The sequence below is a fragment of the Aulonocara sp. 'chitande type north' Nkhata Bay genome, linkage group LG13 (assembly GCF_057382095.1).
Source record: "Aulonocara sp. 'chitande type north' Nkhata Bay isolate Kocher_YH1m ecotype deep benthic linkage group LG13, A_spYH_male_GT1.1, whole genome shotgun sequence".
In the NCBI taxonomy this organism is placed as follows: domain Eukaryota; kingdom Metazoa; phylum Chordata; class Actinopteri; order Cichliformes; family Cichlidae; genus Aulonocara; species Aulonocara sp. 'chitande type north' Nkhata Bay.
In genome coordinates this window covers 1,756,277-1,775,985 of record NC_141356.1, presented here as the reverse complement: position 1 = coordinate 1,775,985, position 19,709 = coordinate 1,756,277, and the positions used below count along the sequence as shown (strand labels likewise).

The 19,709-nt window shown below is 41.8% G+C and overlaps 1 protein-coding gene across 3 annotated transcripts in view; it reads right to left on the bottom strand.

Annotated features, from left to right (window-relative positions):
• The window catches only part of birc6 (baculoviral IAP repeat containing 6), a 135,457-nt gene that overhangs the window by 56,214 nt on the left and 59,534 nt on the right, over positions 1-19,709 (bottom strand). The window contains exons 31-56 of one of the 3 annotated variants that reach the window (XM_086258227.1): positions 19,453-19,589; positions 19,102-19,239; positions 18,106-18,233; positions 17,769-17,900; positions 17,305-17,520; positions 17,026-17,209; positions 16,221-16,424; positions 15,651-15,784; positions 14,812-14,965; positions 14,581-14,697; positions 14,312-14,472; positions 13,741-13,867; positions 13,527-13,637; positions 11,140-11,398; positions 10,453-11,024; positions 9,623-9,798; positions 9,397-9,493; positions 8,638-8,832; positions 8,322-8,522; positions 7,491-7,770; positions 7,157-7,413; positions 6,386-6,494; positions 5,801-6,037; positions 4,835-5,678; positions 4,474-4,617; positions 3,526-3,655 (exon numbers count right to left, since the gene is read on the bottom strand). In XM_086258227.1, the coding sequence (XP_086114353.1) occupies positions 3,526-3,655; positions 4,474-4,617; positions 4,835-5,678; positions 5,801-6,037; positions 6,386-6,494; positions 7,157-7,413; positions 7,491-7,770; positions 8,322-8,522; positions 8,638-8,832; positions 9,397-9,493; positions 9,623-9,798; positions 10,453-11,024; positions 11,140-11,398; positions 13,527-13,637; positions 13,741-13,867; positions 14,312-14,472; positions 14,581-14,697; positions 14,812-14,965; positions 15,651-15,784; positions 16,221-16,424; positions 17,026-17,209; positions 17,305-17,520; positions 17,769-17,900; positions 18,106-18,233; positions 19,102-19,239; positions 19,453-19,589 (5,444 nt within the window). The remainder of the gene's footprint in view (positions 1-3,525; positions 3,656-4,473; positions 4,618-4,834; positions 5,679-5,800; positions 6,038-6,385; positions 6,495-7,156; positions 7,414-7,490; positions 7,771-8,321; positions 8,523-8,637; positions 8,833-9,396; positions 9,494-9,622; positions 9,799-10,452; positions 11,025-11,139; positions 11,399-13,526; positions 13,638-13,740; positions 13,868-14,311; positions 14,473-14,580; positions 14,698-14,811; positions 14,966-15,650; positions 15,785-16,220; positions 16,425-17,025; positions 17,210-17,304; positions 17,521-17,768; positions 17,901-18,105; positions 18,234-19,101; positions 19,240-19,452; positions 19,590-19,709) is intronic. The other 2 variants (XM_086258229.1, XM_086258228.1) reach the window with 2 other exon arrangements.

Sequence of the window (19,709 nt, the reverse complement as noted above, 5' to 3'; positions counted from 1 at the left end):
GCTCAAAGCGGCCCGCATGCACAAAAGAAGACGTCACACACACAACGGCTCTGTTTAGACCCAGAGCAAACAGTATTGTTTGACTGATGGCCCTTAATATAAAGACTTCGGACTTTACATTTCCCAAATTTTGCTTTAAGTTATTTGTTATTTACATAATAATGTAGATAACCTAATAATGATCCTTATTGCTGTTTTAGAGGAGCTGTGCTTCCAAGGATAGCTGCAGATTTCTGTCAGAATCTGCAGATTATACAGAACATATAAAATGTTCACGTTTCTCCAACGTTGTCTTCCCAACAGTTTCACTCGATGGACAGGAAGCGTTCACGATGTCTTCTCCGGAGCTGATAATTGGCGTCTGTCTTGTGTCAGTGATGTAAAAGACGGATTTAATGCGACATGACCATTGAAACAGCAGTCGCTTTCTGAAACATCGGATATGTATCGGATTCAGCACCACATACGAAAGTGACCCAGATTGGATTTGAAAATATCGGATTTGTGCCGTTCACACTGTCACACCATGATCGGATATGAGTCGCATAGGGTCAAAAAAATCGGATTTGATGCGCTTTCACCTGCAGTGTGAACGTAGCCATAGAGACAAAAACAACGATTCATATTGACAACTAGATTCACCAATTAACCTAATCCCACCAACTGCATCTGTCTTTGGACTGTGGAAGAAAGCCAGAGAACCCATGCAAACACAGAGAGAACTTGCAAATATGTAAACTCCCCATCACTGTGCCACTATGCTGCCCTCAATTGCCTTTTATACTTGTATAATTCAATCCATAAGACTCTATTTTAAACAAAAGTGGCAGAATACTTAAGAGAGAGTGCCCATCTGAATATTACTACATACTACGATGCTTTTGAATCAACTTTTGGGGTTCCTCTAGTAGAGCATTTCTAAGTGTTTTATACAACATGCTTCATTCACAGAGTCACATGATCACTTTTTTCCTACGCCCACGTGCTTTCTATCCAACATAAAAGCCCTTTGAGTGCTCAAGAGTAGAAAAGCACTATATAAAGAACCAGTCCATTTACCATTCACATAGGTTTTTACTCCACCGGATTATGAATCTAAGGGTTAAGTAACTCCCAAAGCAGTACCTTGCCAAAGGATATGTTTGCATGCAGCAGCCACGATCAAACAACAAAACTTCCAGCTGGTAGATGACCTGTTCGACCTCCTGAGCACAGCCACCCAAAAGGTTTCACATTTCAGTCTTAGAATGGACCTATTAGCATACCTTAAAAACTAGAGGCAGGGACCAATTTTAAGTATCTTTTTCACTTTCAGTGATACAAAATTAGCAAAGTCTGACTGTTCGGTAGCATTTTGGTTATGGACCAATGTTAAGTCTAAATGAATGTTTAATGTCTCTTATCCAGGGTAATGTAACGATTGCTCATTGGATAACCACGGCCAGAAGACTGAAAGAGAAGTGTATTTTTGGACTTAAGTATCAACTCCCAAATTCTGTGTTGGTGGTAAGAATGTAATTTCTGCCATTTATTTTATCACTACTGTTGATACTACCTTTAATGAGCACACATCTCTGGGAATAAACTTACTTCTGAAATTAAGAGAAGGATTACTACGTTTCACATTCACTGAACAAAGAATTGTAAACAAGATACTTTGATAAATATGCAATAGGAATCAGACAGTAAACTAACACTGACAATACAGTGTTCAGCGGGATATGCTGTAATTTATGTTTGCTGTGCTACAAACTTGTTACAACATATTTACTTCAAGATGGTGTTTAAAATTCAAAGAGAGACCAAAGGAGGAATGCTCCAATGGGAAGCTTAACCGAAGCAGTTGCCTTGTCCTGTTTAACACAGTGCAAGTTTGTACAGGACAGTGAAGTACACATTTGCGAGCTGTGAGGCAAGACAATATTATTGAAGCTAGTTTAGAGGCTTCAAAACATTATTTGACAATAATTTAGTGTGAAACTTTTATGGTCTAACATATTTAGAGCACACAAAAACATAATTTGATTTTCCTATTACAATTTGCAAACATATTCCCCGTACATCAGCTTCCTTCATCTGTCAAATGCTTACATTCAAACAGTTTCTATTGGCACAACAATTGTGTATTTCTCCTCCAAACTCTTCCAAAATGGCCTCCTGGCTTCATGAGTTTGCAAATATGAAAACAGCCACTGTTACTGCAAGACATAGCTGGACTGGCCATCGCCCGGTATGCCCGATGGTGATTTTTCGTTTTTATGGGCAGATGATTTTTTTTTAATAATAATAATAATAAAATAATAATAATAATAATAATAATGGATTGCATTTATATAGTGCTTTTCAAGGCACCCAAAGTGCTTTTTTTTTTTTTTTAAATTTGTAACGGCATGAACAATGAGAGGTGGTGGATTGGCTAGATGTTGGCCGATGTGTAAAAATAACTCAGTTGTTTGGTGGTGGCTATGGCGGGGCTTCCACAGAGGCCAGTGGGTAGATGAGGGAAGGTGAGGCAGGAGGAGGAGAGACCCGAGGCGGCCGCCGGTCTGAGTGTCAGGTGAACTGAACTTCAGGTAAGAAGTTATGACTGCAGTCTATCTGGTCAGATATAAACCAAGTTTAGGTGGAGTTTATTTTCGTTATGCTGACTTTTTACAGTCAGTTACAATAACTCGTACTGCGTGCTAGCTAGCATGACGGAGTTTCTATACAGCATTCTCAAAAGCTAAAAGAAATGTTTTATTACACCAAGAAAGATTTCCAATCGATACTGGTAGGAGAAAATTTATGCTATAGTAGGACATTTTCATGTGAGTGTAAGAATGAGCATCTTTTCTTCAAGGAAAAGAATAACTGGAAGAAGAAAAAAAAATAGAAAGATGTTTCACTGACAAAACTTTACATAAGGACTTGATGGAGGCAAAAACAAAGACTTCTAAAAGATGTCTGAACAAGCAAGAGCTTAAATTTTCTGAAATCTTGTAACTCTCAAAACTGATTTTAAAAAAAAGAAAAAATATTTAATCAAACGTTGATGGAAAAGTAGATTTGTTGAAAAAATTAATTGGACTGTAGAGTCCTGGAACAGTTTTGTGTTTTGGAATGACTTGAGAAAGCTTGGAACTGAGCTTTTGCTTATTTGCACTGAAAGGAGCCAGCTGAGGTGGTCAAGATGACTCCATTACACCTCCCCTCTCAAGCTTTCTGGAGCTAAGAGGAGATGCACAGGGAATTTTTTTTTTTTTTTTTTATGGACCACCCAGGACGGGGAAAAAAGGTGCGAGGGGAAAGAAGAAAAGGAGGTCAAAAAAGGTCAGTGAATACTATACAGTGTTGTGGTTCCCAAACAAAGAGCATGCAATCTCATTCAAGTCAAGAGCAGAGAAGACATTTTCCATCAGTTACAATGCAAGTGTAACCTGAAGGCAGGAACATCTACATGTTCTGGTACATACTATGAGCAGTGAAGTCTTTATGTGGTTGTTGTTGTTGTTGTAATGAGAAATTTTCTGTCTTGAAACATACCAGAAACCCGGTCCAAGACTTCAGCCAATGTGGTGGAAATTGGTAGATGAAGGGTGCGGTACTTGTGGCCTGCTCCATACATGGGATGCTGGATCATGTGGCTGGTTGCATTGATCCGTCCTTTGTATAACTGAGGAGGAGGAAAGGAAAAAAGAAAACACCACAATCAGGTTAGCTGCAGAAACTAAACATAAAGAGTATATTGTACTTGCTGTCAATATGGGACTATTTAGCTGTTTTCTGGTCTACAGCCAAATAGTCCATTGCTCTGTAACATACAAAGCACTGTGTGTTCTGACATCTTTCTATCATCTTGGCCACCCCCAAGGTTTTCTTAATTTTGTAGTTTTTGGGACTTCACTGCATGGTGCAGGCTGTACGCCTCATGCGAATCACTGAAACAGCTGCCCTAGTCTGAGCATCTTTTGTTAAGTAGGTGTCGCAATTTGGCCCTAAACAAAGTTGCCCAGAACTTTATGCCTTTTTCAAATCACATCACCTTTAGTACCTGGAATCCATAAATGTTTGCACTAAATTTACTCAATTATTGAGATATTTCAGCTAGATGAATGAAAAATGACTTGCTTTGGGTAATTAACCAATTTCTCCATACAATGCTTCCAGGCACTCATGTCTCCAAAGCTTTTGTAACAGTCAGCAACTGAGCAGTAGAAAGTATAAACCATTAGGGTGTAACTGAGAACACATAATGCCAGGCATGAATCAGTGTGAAGGGACCGTTGTGATACAGAAAAAAACAAACAAACATATGCTTCATACTGCTGCACTGCCACCTTAAGCTCACAGCAAGTACTTCATCAGGCATTTGCTGTATGTCACATCCTCATTTCAAAGTCTTTAATGAAATAACATTTATTTAAGAAAAAGCACAATAGTTTGTGTAAAACTTCTGAGCAACGCTGTTGACCACATAATTGAGTTACCCACCGGACAGGGAGACTGTAGGAAGACTGTGACCTTCTCATCCTCCAGCATGAGCTGCAGAAACAGTCTTCGAATGAAGCCTGAGATGTTTCCAGAGACAGGTACATTGCCTCGCTGAGGTGCTGATTGGAAGAGTTCACAGAGAACCTGCAGCCAAAGACAGAAGTCTTAAAAACCAAGACCGAAACCAATGAATATCTACATTTGAATTTCAATTTATAAATAAATTAGCTTACCAACTAGCAATCATTAAATAACACGTTTGTCTAATTATGTGTGCAAATCTACATCTAACAAGTTAAAAGAAAAACATTATTATTTTAATTTTTATTATTATTTCATCTATAATAACTAGTAAGAGGACCTGTGCCATAAGGCGCTGGTTGTTAGGGTGGCAGGAGATACACTGGAGAAAGAAGGCCACAGTGGCATTCTCCAGTGCTGTCCTCTGCTGGGTGGTGAGTCCTCCTGTCTGCCCTGAGGAGGCCAAGGAGAAGCGTGAGCCTAAAGGCTGAGGTTGGGATGGAGGAGAACCTGCAGCAAATCCAGGCTGACAGCCAGCATTGGCCCCAGCACTGGCACTGGAGTGGCACAGTAGGAACAGCAGTGCCGTCCACAGTGGGTTGACCTCTGGTCCTCCCAGCCAGTCCTTCATGGTGTGACTGTTGCCTACTTCTGTGAGAAACCGGAGCACTGGAGCAGCCAGCTCTGCCGAGAGAGGCGGGCGATTGTGTGAGGACGAGTGAAAGTGGTGATGATGGTGTCGTCTCTCGGCCTGACCAGCGGGCAAAGGCAGGTCTGCACTGGCCAGGAGGCTGAAACAGAACTGAGCCAAGCTGCGAACCAACAGCGAGGGCAAGCCTGAATCCAGCAGCTGCTCTATTGCTCCTGGTGACTGGGAGGCAGCCGCTAGTGTGGTTAGCTGGGATTCTGACAGATTAATGTGTGGCCTGGCATGCTTGGAGTCGTCGGTAAGTCCCGCCGCAGTGGTGTTAGCATCATGCTGCTTTTTGCCATCATCAGTCATGGCAAGACGTCGCTGCTGAGCCTGAGAGTGAGTGGCGATGGGTGGTGAGACAATCCCCATCCAGGACATTAGCAAGGAGAAGTAGCTGGGATGGATGTGACACATGGAACACAACAAGCTGTCCACGGCCTTCTTCAGCACAATGTTGCATGGCAGCGACATGGACCAGTTATACAGCAACCTGAAGGGAACAGCAAAGAAAAGAATGGAATCAGTAATAAATCTGCTAAGAAGAATATTGTTTAAACCCACTAATGAATCCAACTACATGCATGTGTAATAACTACAAGACACTGGACTGACTCAAAGAGCTCTCTGTTGAGCAGTGTAGGCAGGTCATAGTCGACAGGCAACTCATAGCTGTGCCAGAGGATGGCTGCCACACAGTGGAGGTGGGAGGGCGATGGCATAAGGAGACCATACTCCCTTGATGAAGCAGAGGAAGAGCCAGCAGCATGCCCAATGTATCCCATTGGACCACTCATCTTATGGGCTGCCACATGGGAAGAGTCATGGACCCACTGCAGAAGAGCCTGGATCCTGGAGGTTTAGAATTCAGAGATTTGACAAATAAGTCAAATGGCTCAAGTGCTGGGCACGGTAATGTTTTTTCTGTTTGTTTGTTTTTTTTACATAAAAAAGGTCCTCAATTTCTTAGTGAGAACCACCTTGGGGCAGAATTTATATGCAACAAACAATGAGATGACAGTAAAAAGACAAAAAAAAAAAAAGAAAAGGAGAGTGAAAGGACACTTTTTACTATCAGCTTATGAGTCTGTCTGGAATATCACCTTGACGGGAGACTGTTTCTCATCAGTTGATGCACTTTATGCACTTTGAGAGAACCTAAAGGGGGAGTGTTGAGTCGTGGCAAAGACGGAGGAGTACCTGTCTTTGGTCCCTGCGTCCTGTGTGGTGCCCAGCTGGTATAGAATGTCTATGGTGGAATCTGAGGAAAGGCCGTTTAGTCGTCCAAACAGCAGAGGACTGTTCAAATCTTTAAAGAAACAGTACATTTTTTGATGATGTTAAATTATTGAAACATTTTTAAAAATAAAAATGCTGACAAAGTCATGCTGCCTGCCCAGAACATGATGCACATGTGTCAGAAAATTCTTCCACAGTCCAAATATTAACAGGTTTACTGGGAAGTGGTTAGTTTAACATTGCACTGTGTATTGTGTAATGTCTTGTTAAATCCATTGCTTTACACAACAATTTCAACACTTTACTAAGGCTAAGAATCACAAGTGGTCTGTAATTAATAATCAGACCACTAACAAATATTTTGTATTTTTGCCCCATAAAATGTAGTTAAACCAAATGTATTTGGATAATGCAATATCAGATAAATATTTACAAAAAAAATTCAAGACAAAACACCAGACAGATAAGATAATAAGATAAGATCACATTTACAGCTATATGTATTGCAATCACACAGCGCAAAAACAATACAGCACCAGATTCATTAATGCTAGAAAAAACCTTTCTAAATGGCAAAACAACATGTGAAACTTGACCTTGTTAATCTTTCAAACCGCCACATCATTTAATAATCTCTCATTGTAATAAATGTGGCTATTTTCAATGGGGTTTTTTTATGCTTTTTAAGGACATAGTCACGTCTCAGTAGTGACTCAGCTATGAGTGACTCACTGGCAGGGTCGGTGCCAGACGCAGCACAGTTTCTCAGCAGAATGTCGATGAGTTTGAGTCCAATGCGTGTGGATTGCAAGCCGATCTTGACCAGCACAGCCTCAATGTTGGGTGAGTGCATGCCACAGTAAGGTGACATGAGCAGTGCGGCGCAGGTCTGCAGCAGGTTGGCAGTGGGTGCTGCAGCACTGGCCATCATGGCTTCCAAGTCACTGACGTGGGTCAGGCAGTGGTGGAGAAGACGCAGCCAACCAATGCTGTACAGGGAGATGGAGAAGTTCATACCAACAGCCAAATATAGACACACACTGCATACAGGATGCATCATGATTACCTTGTTTTGGAGACCTGGTCCTCAGAAGGCAGAAAGGGGTTATTGACTGTTGCAGAGGAGGTGTTACCAAATGCTGTCAGACCCAAGAGTTTGATCTGAGAGAGACCCAGGTTGCTGGCATCACGAGGCCGATGTAACCTCAGACAAACAGCCGAAGCCACCTCTGCTTTCACCAGCTGGATCTTAATGTACGTCAAGCCACTCGTGATGACTGGCGTGGACAGCGGCAACATGTTGACCCCATCAGCACTGATCTCCACTGAGACCGAGGAGGGACAGGCTGGTTGGTAAGACGAAAGGCAGAAAATGAATGGGTGAACTCCTGAAGTGAAACGAAGATTACTGAATAAACACCATAATGTCTGCCACCGTTTTTTTTTTTAATTAACAGGAATTTAGCTCAATGTGAAGGGAAAAGCAGTGTCCTCTTGACCAACATTTTAGTATAGTTTATTTACAGTAGGGAAAATAATTACTTTATCCCAGGCTGAATTTCTAAGTTTGCTTACTAACTAGAAATGAACAGTTGTTGGTAGTTTCATTTTAATTGAGACAGAATATCAACCAAAATTCCAGAAAAAACAAATTACATAAAAGTTTGTAATTTTTATGTAATTACAAAAAATTACAACTCAACTCAATGACATGTCAACTCAATGACATTGACATGTCATTGAGTTGAGTATTCAATCACAAAGCAAAAAATGGCTTAGTAGTTGATTGAGAAACCCTTGTGGCAAGCACAGCTGTTAGACATTTATTGGTCACCAGGTTTACACAAATCTCAAGAGAGGTTGTGGCCCACTCATCTTTAAAGAAATTCCTACTCACTAGCTAGAGAAGCTAGGTGCGGCTGGATATGAAGCTCCTTCAGCAGCACGGCAGCTGGAAGATGGATAGTGAGATCACACCAGGCCTCCTCTGGCAAGAAGATGTAAGACCAGGCAGCGGAGCGGGCCCGTCGGTGTGGAGGGGTGGCCTGGAGGAGGACCTCTGCAGGCTGTGCTGTTGGGCTGCTGGATGTGATAGTACCTGGGAAGCAACACAGATCATGCAGATTACAGAAGAGTAGGAATACGATTGTCAATTTTATTCAGGTATTGTCCTATGAGATGGAGTGATGGAATTCAAAATTAGCTGAAAGCACCTAAAGGAGCAAAATTGTGGAGTCCCTCAGCATTGTCCGGCTCCGATGTCATCACTCTGGCTTTGAGGTTTCCATCTGCCGTCTTTCCTGGACCTGTATCTAAGAATTTCATGATAGTGGACACCATGCTGCGTGCAGTGTTCACAATGGCTCTAGTGCTGGTCACCATGTTGTTACAGATCAACTGGACACCTCCTGGTTAAAGACAAAGTTATGCTTTCTTATACATCAAGTACAGCATAAACCATTGACTGCTATTCTTATGCAATGCACCTATGTTCAATTTCTACAAAATTAGAAACGACTGAAAAAATCTGACTTTGCTAAATTTTTCAATTCCTTCCACAATCAGTGGCGTGACAAAGATGTCAGGTGACTCTTCGGGCGCTGATCAACAAAAAGAACCTTTTGTGACTTAAACTCCATGTGGGTTTTAATGGTTATGGAGATATTTTTCCATGACCATTAACACCTAATTGTGCTAAATACTATTCTATTGAACAAGATATGGCTCAATGTGCAAACAAAAGCTGGGAAGATGGAACTGCAAGCTAAGAAACATGGATGAGGGAGTAACTTGTACTTCAAATACTTGGTTTACAAAGAAACTCAACAGCAAAACTTTAAAACCTATTCAAATCTTAAAGCTTGGGGCTCTCTGACATGAATGTTGAAACTATGAGTAAGGTCTTGGTAGTACTATGGACACAATGCTTTGACAATCAAAGAAATATACAGATATTAGGTGTATACACCCACCCATGTCATGGAAGGCCTTAAGAGCCTCACTGGTATCCAACACTCGAAGTATGAACCACAGAAGAGGCTCTGACAGTTGACAGGTGGAGAGCGATCCCTAAAGAATGTGCAATAACAAGATGGAGGAAAATAAATAAATAAATAAATAAATAAATAAATATGCGTCAGCACTGCTCTGTATTTGTTCAGATGATCAAAGGCCAGACCCCAGCAGAATGAAGCTCACCTGTCTGCCCATATAACCACAAGCCATGTAAGTGAGGATGGGCTGTAGCATGACCTGGACTGAGGTGGCTCTCTTGCTCAGAGTGGTAAGGATGGTGAAGAGGCCGTCACCCACTGAGATGGCATCTAGACCACCGTGGAAGTTCTCATGTTTAGTCAGGTGGAGACCGCTGGCTCCTGCAGAACACAGAGCAAGAATAGTCAGCTCATAGTTATAGGCAATGCTTGTCCACATACATTTAAATATGTTTGGTGCTTTGTTAAAGGAACAATTCAGCCACAAGTGAAATTTTATCAGACGCATTCTTACTCTTACAGAGTTTTATGGTAGTGCTGCTAATGTTAGATGGCTACTGGTATACAATTGTCATTACTAATTTAGTTAGTTATAACTCAAGCGTGTATAAAATTAGCTAACCTCACAAATGTATTTTGTGACCAAGAGGCTGCTTCTGCACAAACCGTGCTTAACATCCTAAACATAACACTTAATATTTCTATCCCACTGCAGCTTCACTTAAGAGTTTGTGGCCAGGTGATGTAAAAACAACATTTACTGCTAATGTTGCACAATTTTTGGCTGTCATTTACCAAGAAAATATCAGGCTCTCTGCCTGCTAGAAACTCAACTTTGTTCACTGGCTTTTGTTCAAACTATCTTTGTGCACCATTTGGTGCGTTGTGTACTATTTCGGTGATATGTGTGTTTTTAATTCCAGAAGCAAGGTTTATGAGAATGGTTTAAGTCAAACAACAATGAGGCTACAGACCATAAAATCTGAGTGCTGAAATATTTGGTAGATCACATAATTCTTTGTAGAGTTGTCTTACCTATGATCATGGCCATGGCGCTGCTGTTGCACTGGCCCAGCGCAGACAAGATCTGGCTCATTATCTGCTGATTGGCAAGCACCAGATCAGCCACACCTGCAGGAGGGCCCTGATTGGATGCTGATCCACCAGCTACACTTTCTTTGCTGCCACAGACCTTCTCTTCATCAGACACACTGCTATCAGCTGCTCCACTGCCTGATGGTGGCAGCCGCCCGCTGAACTCTCTGTCTCCAGACAAAGGTAGTTGCACCAGCACATTCACCAGCTTGAGAAGATCAAACATTAGCTGGTCACGTGTGGTTTCTCCACAGACTGCCTTTGCGTCTCCTGGCCGGATTATGTTGGCAAACAGACCCCCAAAACAAGCTCTGGCTCCCACTGAGCTGTCTGAGCCACTGCGAGAAACCACTTTATCTGAGCAGGTAATGTAGTGGTGAACCAAGAACGTGATGGACTCAATAACTGAGGTGATAGTGGCCACTGACACCACCTCAAAATTTTGCTCTAGAGTAAACTCAAGCAGCTTCACCTGGGCATCCAATGGACCCTGGCCTGACTGGAATGGACCCCTGAGAGTTTCAGAACCATTAATTAGAACCACTCATACCATTAAACATTATACTTACTGTCAAAATTATTGATTATACCTAATGTACACTAACAACTAAAAAAGTGAAAATGTACCTCTCAGTAGACAAGATGTGCATGAGTTTGAGCAGGAACTCGCTGAACATCTGTGGACATGTGGAGGACAGGTGAACCTGCAGGCGGCTCAGGAACTCGTGCATGGCCTGGGTGGCAGTTGGTCCCACCTGAGAGCTGTGTTGGCTTGTCCCATTGGTGCTGCTGCCAGACAGGAAGCGCACCAAGACATGGATCAGGTTGGGATCAGACACCATCTGCTGAGCTGTGCTTTCCTGAGAGCTCATCCCGTTGTTGGAGACTAGAATTTCAGAAGTTTTTTTTTTTTAAACAAAATAGTAATAATAATAATAATAATAATAAAAGCAGGTTATGGTAATCTAGACAACTGGGGGGGGGGGGGGGGGGGGTCAGCTGGACTTTTTTTAGGTTTATGAAGACATTTCATGTCTTACTCAAATGATAGAGAGTCACAGGTATTTAATCCCTAGTGAGCTGTTCCCTTTGACATAGTCCTGAGGGTCACTGACCCACTTTTGATCATGCGAGTCAACACATTAGAGCCAAGATGTTAAAAAAACAAAACAAAAAAAAAAACGACAAGGGATAGCAAGACTCCATTGCATGCAGGTGGCTGATAGCCGTTGTTGTAAGCCACCTACAATGCAATGGTTCAACAAGGATCATGTTAAGATGTATGTAACCTACTGCGCAAGTGTCGGGGGCATGGCTACGCGCAGGCATGAATGGGGGAGTAGAAGTTTAGAGGGTTGGCTTTTCGGTGGTGGTGCAAAGGAAGGTGACCATTTAAGTTGGAGTTTGAATGTCAACTGTGAGATTATTGGACTAACAGTCATTCACAGTGGACAGCCCCAACGGTTGTGGGACTATTAAGCCACCAGGAATGGCTCGGCAGGAGGTGGACTGACTAAGCCAGCCACTTCCACACCATTCAGCGCCACATACTGTCTATAGCAGGACACAGTGACACAGGTAGACAGTTGCTTGAGCGAACCGTGTCATTAAAATCTGGGAATATGGGTAGGCAGCTTTTGACCATTGTTGGCTCTGAGGGAAAACGCCTGTGAATCATTCCACTTTCTGAGGTGGATGCAGAAAACAGGAAACATGTTGTCATGGCTGGTACAGCTCATCCTCTAACATACCATGCATATTCAGGCCGATGCCCAGCATGTCATCCTGCTGAGTGGTTAACTCAGACTGATGTTGGCCAGTGCTCTTGCACAGTTCGTCTCTCACTTGGGAAACTCATCAACATACATCATGTGGTCATCTATTTGCTGGGGCATCGACTGGCATCAATTGCTTAATCTGATATCATCTGACTCAGATGAAGCATGTTCCCTAAATTTGGAGAGGAGAGGGTCAATCCATGTTATAGCCATCTTTCAAGCAGTTTATCCACAAACGTCACCCATCTTTTCAGAACCAAATGTGGGACATGGCGGCAAAAGTCACAAACTATGGGCTCAGCCAATCCACCCTAGTGTGGACAATCCCCAGGCAAACAGGGTACACCTTATCATGGAAAGTGAAACCACACACCTGAGGAAAGGGGTGAACACAACATTTTTGCTTTGCTTGCTTGGATTTGATACTCATATCAAAACGCAAAGCAAGAAACAATGCTCAGGAAACCTTCAACATTAGTGCTGCTGAAGGAGCCCACATTCCAACCGGGCAGTGATGGCTAACAACAATGAAGGCTACCTTAAAGTTGGTAGACAACAGAGCTAACTAACAGTAGCTAGCTAGCCCGACTCAGCAGAGGTGTTGTTACCGTGATGAAGAGTGTACAAACTGAGGAATGACTGTGATAGGACTATAGATGTCCAAGAGGGTCGCACATATGTCATTACAGGTCACCTGCCTTGAAAGTGTCAACAGAGTTGTCTTAAGCCAGGACATGTGTGGGGTTGATATGTGCTGAACGAGTGAAATGACTGAAAAGAAACGCGGGTGCACTATAAAAAGGTGGATTAGTTTGGATTTTTTAACATTTTTTCATAAACATGAAAACATAAACATACAAGAATGCTTAAACGGGGGCGACCGTTGTTCAGGTGGTTGGGAAGCTCATCTGTAACCGGAAGGTTGCCGGTTCGATCCACCTCTGTCCTGGTTGTTGTGTCCTTGGGCAAGACACTTTACCCTACCGCCTACTGGTGTTGGCCAGAGGGGCCGATGGTGCGATATGGCTACAACTGTGGTCTGCCTGGACCAGTGTGTGAATGTGAGAGTGAACGAATAGTGGAATTGCACAGCGCTTTGGGTGCCTAGAAAAGCACTATATAAATGCAATCCATTATTAAACAACTTTCTCAATGATACCCCTTGCAGAGTCATTTGAAAATAATGTGAAAAGAAAATCCACTGGTAAACAAACCAGTGAAGAGCCGAGTACTGACCGCAAGCTGGCATATTAGTCATCAGAGTGAGAGAGTGCAGAACCAGACACCATGTTCTCAGGGAAGTGTTGGGGTACCACGCCAGCACGGTTAGGAAACTGCTGATGGATGCTGAACACAGACACAAACACAAAAAAGAACAATATAAAGCAATGTAACCATATATAAACTCCATACAGCTCCAAATTAGAGAGCGGAGTAGAAAAGCCCTAACCTTGGTTGAGCGGGATGGTGGGCACTCGGCTGGCATTGAACAGAAAGATGTCAGACCCGCTCTCCTCGCTGCCCCCAGAACAAGTGTTCAGACTGAGCGTTAGCCAGAGCTGCAGCAGGGATTCCAGCTGAGAGTGGAGAAAATAACATTTAGTGTCTGTGGGTGTTCCCTTACTCTTCTTTATCGAAGTCATACATACAAAATTCTGCAGTGGTCACCACTTATATTTAAAAATAAGTCCTTTCAGAAGAGTCCAACCAATAAAATCACTTTTCTGTCAGTACATTCCAGATGTTCAATTTACAAGGTTTAATAAATACAGCACAGTACAGTGTGGTTGTTCAAGTGCAGACATGTTTCAGAAGGGAAAAAAGAGGTTTGTTTAATCTTTTAAGTTACAAGTTAGATATTATACTTCAAATTTACTCTAAAAGAAGTTAAAGTAGAGCATTGGACTAAACAGCAGGTAAGAGTAATTGATCTTGTGGGTCCAATGACTTTGTACTCCTGAGTACTAAGCATCTGAATCAAAGCATCTTAAACTGTGATTCCAGTTAGTGGCTGTTCTGACCTGTACATGGTGGACCAGCAGCATGGAGAAGAGCTTGTTGAAGCAGGCACTCAGAATTGGGATGGATGAGGGCTGGACTATCAGGCTGCTGTTTGGGGGAGAGCCTCCACTATGGAGAGCTCTGAGCAGGGAGTCATCAGTCCCATTGGAAGACTGGCTCACTATAAGCACAACAGAAAATCAGTATCAGACCATCAGCACAAGTCCAACACTGGAACACTGGAAAGAATGTGTGCTTCACTTCACTTTTAAACTGTTACTTCATTTACCTGTGGATGAACTGGAAGTGAGTGCTTGTAGAATGGAGTCCGCTTGTAGAGTTGCCATCATTTTTAGCATCAGCTCAGCCTGCTGCTCCAGGCCCACTTCTAGTCGGGCATCCAGTGCTGTGAAACAGAGGCAGAAGCTCAAAAAGTGGCATGGAAAGAATGCAGAAAATGTGTTCAGGTCCATATTGGAGAAAAAAGAACCCTAAAAGATAAAATTAGGCCTCTCCTCACCCTGTGACACGGACACTGACAGACCCTGCGACCCTGGCTTTTCAGCAACAACTGGAGGTTTGGACACTGGGATACCAACCCCCCCAATGTATGGGTTGTACCCATATGTGCCATAGTCAGCACCCCAGTAGTCATACCACGTGCTGCTGATGGGCTAAAGATGAACATGAGAAAGGGGATGGTAAATGTAAGGACATCAACTGTCTGCAGACAGAATTCATTTCTACATTTGCTTTTGAATCTTTTTTAGTTTTCCACAGCAAACATAACCTTAATAATTACATCAAGTTCAAAGTAGTCAAATGAAGGCAGAAGAATTACTTTGAAAACGTCATTTGCAATGAGTTCGTTTTCTGTGATGCTTTAGATCACTTAGCTAACAAACATAGCTTGTTACTCTTTTCAGGTTGTTTGATCTTACAGCAACATTAGTTTATATCTTAACTGTGATTTTAAGCAAGAGAAAAAAGTCCTTTATTTCAGGTTTAACAACAACATGTTTTTCTGAACATAGGCTACTGCCTGTCTTTCTTTCTGGTATGAGTTTGAGTAAATGAATCACTGCATTTGCTTGCAGCTGGAAAAGGGTGCTGCGAAAACGGCGCTTTTAGTTTTTCTGTTGACTGTTTCTCCTAGCTTCAACCAACATTACTAACAAACTTACTCATGGGCAAATAAATAAATAAATAGCTCTTGTAAAAACGATCTGTGAAAGGCCCAGCCTATCATCGATGGCCAATAAATTAGTCCAATCACCCAACCTTAGTGAGTGTCACTGCATTAATTTCCAGTAGAGACATGACAGAAAGAATGAAAGTAGCTTGTTATCATGCACATACCTTAAACACTTTGGCAGCAAGTGGATCTTTTTCCAAATCAATATCTAAAGGATCAATATCAACATCCATCAGGTCTTGTAGCAAGTCAAAGTCTATGTCTTTATCTTTTTCCAAAGATGACAGAGGTGGAGCACCTTTGGATAGTGAAAACAGCTTTAATATTGCCAAGCACGCACATTACAAAAACATACAAGCAAGAAAATCTCTCACATCTGTAGACAATTTTAACCCCAATCCAGCTAAAACTGTAGTCTTGTATGGGAGTAGTTTTTTTTTAGCTAGGTCACTGCATTTAGCCTTGCTGAATATAGTTGCCTGCTCACCCTGTGAGGTAAACTGGCACAAGGAAAAATAAAATACACACTGAAATTGTGCAAAAATTAAAGGCCTAAAACTGGCTGGAACTATGCCTGAACTGCTCACTCCAATTCATAATAGCTACAAATAATAACAACACACTGTGAGAAAAAACAATAAACATGTCACTCAAGTCAGTGTAAGTGTGTGTGTGTGTGTGTGTGGGGGGGGGGGGGGGGGGGGGGGGGGTGTTATAGAGGGCTACCCACGCACTTTGGAATACTGAGGAGGTCCCGGTAGTACCTGCGATGATATCAGGCACAAGGGCCTCATCAATGCTCTCTACCAGGGGGATGGGTGCTGGCTGGGACAGCGAGTCCTCCGAATCTGCTCCCGCAGAGGAGGACGATGTCCCGGCTTCCTCACACACCACCACCTCATCCATGACATCTAGAGAGCCTGGAGACAGCAGTTCACCTGAGAAGAATACATGTTCAAGTACACCAGACATGCACCGACTTAATGAAGATGAAGTTGTTAAAGGACACCAAACATGAAACAGAAAATCTGAATAACAAGTCTAATTTTTACATCAATAACAATAAGAAAATTTACAATCCATGTGCTTAATGTGCCTCATTATATTCTATATTATTGCTTTGATAAAAGCTTGTGAAATGTGCTCTGTAAACATTGTACAACCACACCAGTGGCTCTGTGAAAATGGTACTATGTCAAAACTAAAGTAAAAAAAATGTTACAGTTGGAAAAAGTTAGAGACAAAAAAAGAAAAGGACCCTGTTGAAACAAATATGTGCACCAAAGTCTGCACACCACGTTTTTTGCTCAAGCTAATGTGAGAACATACAAATATAATTCCCCAACTTTCAAAGAGATTAAAAAAACAACAACAATTGGTACAATAATCTGCTCTAAAGCCAAATTGAAACTCCAGCAACAACAATGTGCCAAACTAAATGTTCAGCTTCACACAAGATTTAATATGTCACCCGCTCGCCTCACAAACAGTGCGTTTTAATCAGATTCAAACAAATGTAACGCTAAGCTGAAAACACACCAGCCAGGATGTCCTGTAGCATACACGTGAGGGAATATTGTGCCCAGGCGCCTCCCCAGGAGATGTCCCCCCGGTTAAAATCCGTTCCCACAAGCAAGAGAAGCAGGCGTTCTAGCTGCTGCTCAGACACCACTTCGCACAAGTGGATTGTGGGCCTTGTGGCGTTGGCTATCCTAGCCAGGACCTAAACAAATAAGATAAATATTTGTAGTTTTAGACTGTCAAATTTGTGTATATATATTCCCAGTGTTAGATTAACTCCCAGTGTTAGATAAATACTTTGCAGACAAAGAGCAGCAGATCAGCATGGCAGGTGAAATCCATGGAGAGGAGAAAGAGGGCCAGCTTCTGCACCACAGAGATACAGCGTTCATGAGATAAAGTGAAGGGCAGAGGTTCTACTTCTGGGGCTTCTTTGGCTGTTGTGGACTCTGTATCCAATGTGGAACGGGGCCATTCAGCTGTCCGTCGCAGACGGATCAGGTCTTTAAAGTGCTGAAAAAGGAAAAAATTAACAAGTTGTAGTATTGAAAATTAATCTCCGTGATGCACAGAATTGGGATGAGACAAAAGGGTGATATTCACAGGTGGAGTAGGTACTGGAACAGGAGAACAGGAGGTTTGCCCTCAGCAAGCTACTGAAATAATCACTGACTAATCAACTAATCAAAGAAGAAATGGCAGATTTAGTTGCAGCCCTCCTTCACAGCCTAATCTTTTTGAGTGTGTGGTGAGCTGCTCACCTTGGATGTAGCTTGTTTCAGCTTGGCTTGTTCCACCAACAGTTTGTAGGAGGAGCCTTTGTTGCTCTGGATCTTCTCCTTCTCGATCTGCTCCACCAGAGCCTTCTGTTTTGCTTTCAATAGATTTAGCTGCTGCAATGAAAAGGCCACAATAAGTTTATGTACTGTAAAAGTATCACTCCAGAAATATCTACTTGTTGGATGCATTCCAATATAGGAAACAATCCCTAACCTGATTCTAACAAATGCAAATTTCAAATCAAGTTTTAATTAACCACTTAAAAATTGAGAAAAACAAATATGAAGGTGTGCTGCTTTTGAAATGGGACACATTTACCTGCTTGTGATGGACAAGTTGCTTACGGATTTTGCGTGAGTACAGGCGATCCAGGCTGCTGCTGCCTTTGGCTGACCTGCTGGAGTTCTGAGACTGGAGGCTGTTATTTATGAAACTCCACTGAATACCTGCAGGACAAAAAAATACAGCACATTAATGAAGGTAACACAAGACTGACAAACAACTAAGGAGTATGACGTACAATCAAACAGCTTAATTCCAAATGATTTAGCTGAGTTTGAGGACTGCGACAAACATCTTTAGCATACAGTGCAGTTTGATTGTAACCATTTCCAATCATATGTAAAAGATGTATGTTTGCATTGATGTCATTTAATGTGCAGCTGAGTTAGCAAGATCTTGTTAATCATCATCCATTTGAAGCATAAGCATCAAAGATTTATGGATTTGAGACTTTTTTCAACAAAGTCCAACCACTAAGTAAAGAGTAAAAATCCTGACCACTTTTTCTCTTTAGTTATTCAGATACCATCTTTCTACCTATATTTAGGAACTACCTTAATAAGCAGTCATTGCTAAATGTTTAACCATAATTTTGTTTTGTGCTCTCTTGCAGTTGTAGACTTCTAAATTGGAGAATGAAAAAAAAAAAGCAATTGCATTGTGTCATCTAATTGCGTAGTGAGTAAAAATGTTGCTATTCTGCCAACCACTTCATGCAAGCGTTGTCTGAGCCTTTTATATGTGCAATATTTTATATTCTATTTATATCTATTCAGTTCCTCACTGAGTTGATATTCATAAAGATTACTATTAAGCTTCTGCTGTTTGGTAATTGATACCCTTTCAAAGCTATCAATGAATTAACAGCAAAACTGCAATCAGCAACTGGTCAGTGACAATCAACATCTGTTTATGTTTTGTTTCAATTTCACAATTTCCAGTGCCTATAGATTAAAAAAAGAAAAAGAAAATTTAAAAAAAAACAAAAAACATTTACACATATCAGGGAAATGTAGAATGCAGGTATTTTACCTGTTACAGGTCTTTCCCGCTCTTTCCCTCCCAGGTGCTTCTTCCCTCCTGAGGCCTCATCTTCGATACTTGCTACATAGTCCAACAGTCTGGAGACCAACATCACTACCCAGCTGATCATGGGAATATCCAAAACACCTGTTTAATTTTTACAAAAACAAACAAACAAACAAAAAATCAACTTCATTTCAAACACACTCTTGTATCCCACTTTTGAACAAACCAGTCTGTTTAAAAATAAATAAATCTGACTACATAAAAATTAACACTGACTTTAACTCTATCTGTAACTTCTACTAACTCAAGTTAACATATCAGGTGCTGCAAAGACGCTATTCTCAGTTGCTTTACCTTCAGTTCTGCGCTGAGCGGCAGCTTGTGGCTGCTGCAGTGGAGACAGGAGGCTGTCCAGGAGATTCAGAAGGCCTTCCAAAACACCGCTGTTACTTAGGGATCTTTGGCCAATGCATGACAGGAGCATGAATACCCTAACATGAATACAGATTAAGCATACTGCAGTTAGTATCCACAGCATCCATAAGACCTGAAAGCTAAGTTTGATGTCTCCAGAAGAACAAGCCAAACGACGTGCTACATAATTTGTGCTT